The sequence below is a fragment of the Condylura cristata genome, unplaced genomic scaffold (assembly GCF_000260355.1).
Source record: "Condylura cristata isolate star-nosed mole 26May11 unplaced genomic scaffold, ConCri1.0 scaffold00003, whole genome shotgun sequence".
Lineage (NCBI taxonomy): Eukaryota > Metazoa > Chordata > Mammalia > Eulipotyphla > Talpidae > Condylura > Condylura cristata.
This window is the reverse complement of record NW_004567104.1, coordinates 30,266,325-30,268,605: the sequence shown is the minus strand read 5'-3', so window position 1 is coordinate 30,268,605 and position 2,281 is coordinate 30,266,325. Positions and strand designations below refer to the sequence as shown.

General features: G+C 32.0%; 1 protein-coding gene across 3 annotated transcripts in view; it reads right to left on the bottom strand.

Moving 5' to 3' along the window:
- The window catches only part of LRCH3 (leucine-rich repeats and calponin homology (CH) domain containing 3), a 91,126-nt gene that overhangs the window by 34,163 nt on the left and 54,682 nt on the right, over positions 1-2,281 (bottom strand). For all 3 annotated transcript variants that reach the window (XM_012733260.1, XM_012733257.1, XM_012733265.1), the window contains exon 10: positions 968-1,044. In XM_012733260.1, the coding sequence (XP_012588714.1) occupies positions 968-1,044 (77 nt within the window). The remainder of the gene's footprint in view (positions 1-967; positions 1,045-2,281) is intronic.

The following is a 2,281-nucleotide window of genomic DNA, read 5'->3' as shown; positions in this document are numbered from 1 at the left end:
AAAAAAAAAAAAAAACAGAATAAATTACTTCCTTAGACAGGCTTAAAATAATAGTAGGGCCCTCGCTGGTGGCGCAAAAGGTTAAAGAGCAAGCAGCATTATGAAGCGCCCCACAGTTACTCTGATATCCAGGCAGGGAGTTGACCCACATGGTGCAGCCAACCTTGCCTGCCTCAACTGCTGCTTCCCTCAGCAGTGTATTTCAGTACATCTGCCTGTTTTGCCCCCAACTCTGTCTCTGATGAATCTTCTCGCTTCCTGCATCTTTGGTCTATATCCAAGTTCTTACAGACATAGTAAAAAAATCTTATATATAAAAAAAAAGAATGAACTATGTATGACAGTTTCTACACAGTCAATTTACTGTTGTCTCAGAATAGGTATATCAAGACTATTTTTTTGAGACTTCATAAAAACAGATGGAGCAAAACCAATGGTTGGGAGTTTTTCAATTATTGTGATACAATTATGGCAAGAAACTTTTTACCATTCTAGAATAAGAAGCAGTGCTCTAAATGGTCAATGCAGAAATATTCTGTGAGTCACTAACTACAGTGGAAAGATCAACTGAGACAGGAACAAGGATGCTACTTATCACTACCTCTGTCGTATCTAGTCAAATTAAAAAAATTTTCAGGATTCCTAAAATTCATATAGCATTAATTCAGCTATAGCGCCATAAACATTCATTACTACCAACTGCTATGAAGTATCTTCAAATTAATTAATTGTACAAATTAAAGCTTATAGTACTCTAAATTTAGAATTAATCAATTCTACTTTTTACCTGCATGAGCAAAAGCATACTGTCACTCACACAAACATGATTATTTGAAACACAGTTTCTACACATAGATCTGCAAGACTTTTATCTTCATTATACATAGAGCTATAAAAGCCTATCATTTCATGTTTTTATTATCAGGATTTAAGGCTGAAACAAAAGAGCAGAACTGATTTTTCAAACCTGTTTTGATGTGGGTATCTTCTCATGTCTTCTGTTTTATGAAACTCCCTAATGGGTACTGTCTTTACTGGTGAACCCTACATCAAAAAGCAGAAACAAATCAGTTTGACATATGTATGCTGAACACTGAGATTATATGGTTTGTGTTCAATTTGGTATTTAGGAATCAGAGTATTACACTATAAAATATTTAGACAGACTTACCAAATGTGGATTTTTTACATTTAAAAGTATTTTCGGCTATCTTATTACCTTGGTAAAATATTTACAATTAAAAAATTTTTACTTTATTAAAAATTACTTCCTTCATATTGTATTATATGAGTTAGAGTGATCACACAGCATTAAAAGGATAAGCTATTTCAGTTGGAGAGAATCTTACAGATCATCTCAGTTTTCAACTATTTCTAGTAGTAGGGAGTTAATAGAGCATACTGCGTTTCTTTACTTCCTCACAACCACAGATTGTTGTTTCTTATGTTTGTCATATAAATGGTGCCACTTAGGATAGTGTTGGGATAACAAGATAAAACAAAAAGTAATTTCTAATAATGGTAAAATATGGTATTAATTAAGAGAACTATTACTGACAATGTATTTATAAGCTAAAGCCTAAATATCAAATTAAAGTATTTTAAATAATAGGGTCTGCCTACTGAAAACTAAATTTAGAGACTGAAGCTAATAGGTTACCACAGTATCTATTTTATCAAGTGGAAAGCTATGAAAGCTATAATCTCATTTCAACAAAGAAAATCATCATTAAAATGAGTATTCCATAAGAGAAATAAATATAAGGAAGCAACCTATCAAAAAATAATAGTAAAAACTGAATGCAAAATTATTCACAGAACACTTCCAAGAAATGAATAGTATATGATACATAACTAGAAAATCTTTGGTGGACATTTATTCCAAAGGGCTGAAGCAGGTGTCTTGTTAATGCAGTAGTTAGTATCCCTGCCTGTCCCAAAAGGCTGAAGCTGATTACCTTATATCTGCGCAGGAGGAGCATATAAAATAAAACACAATTCTAGACCATTTGAAAGAATAATTATTTTAACCATAATGAATAATAATTTTTTCTTACAAACAAAAATCTCTCTTAATATCAGTATCTTATCACCCTGGTTTTATGATACTATAATTATAATTATTGCAAGAAGTATATAAAATTTTCAGGACAAAATGAATATGACATTGATTTAATTAAAAAATTAATGTCGATAAACCCACAGCCAATATTATCCTCAACGGAGAAAAGCTGAAAGCCTTTCCTTTGAGATCAGGAACAAGACAAGGGTGTCCACTATC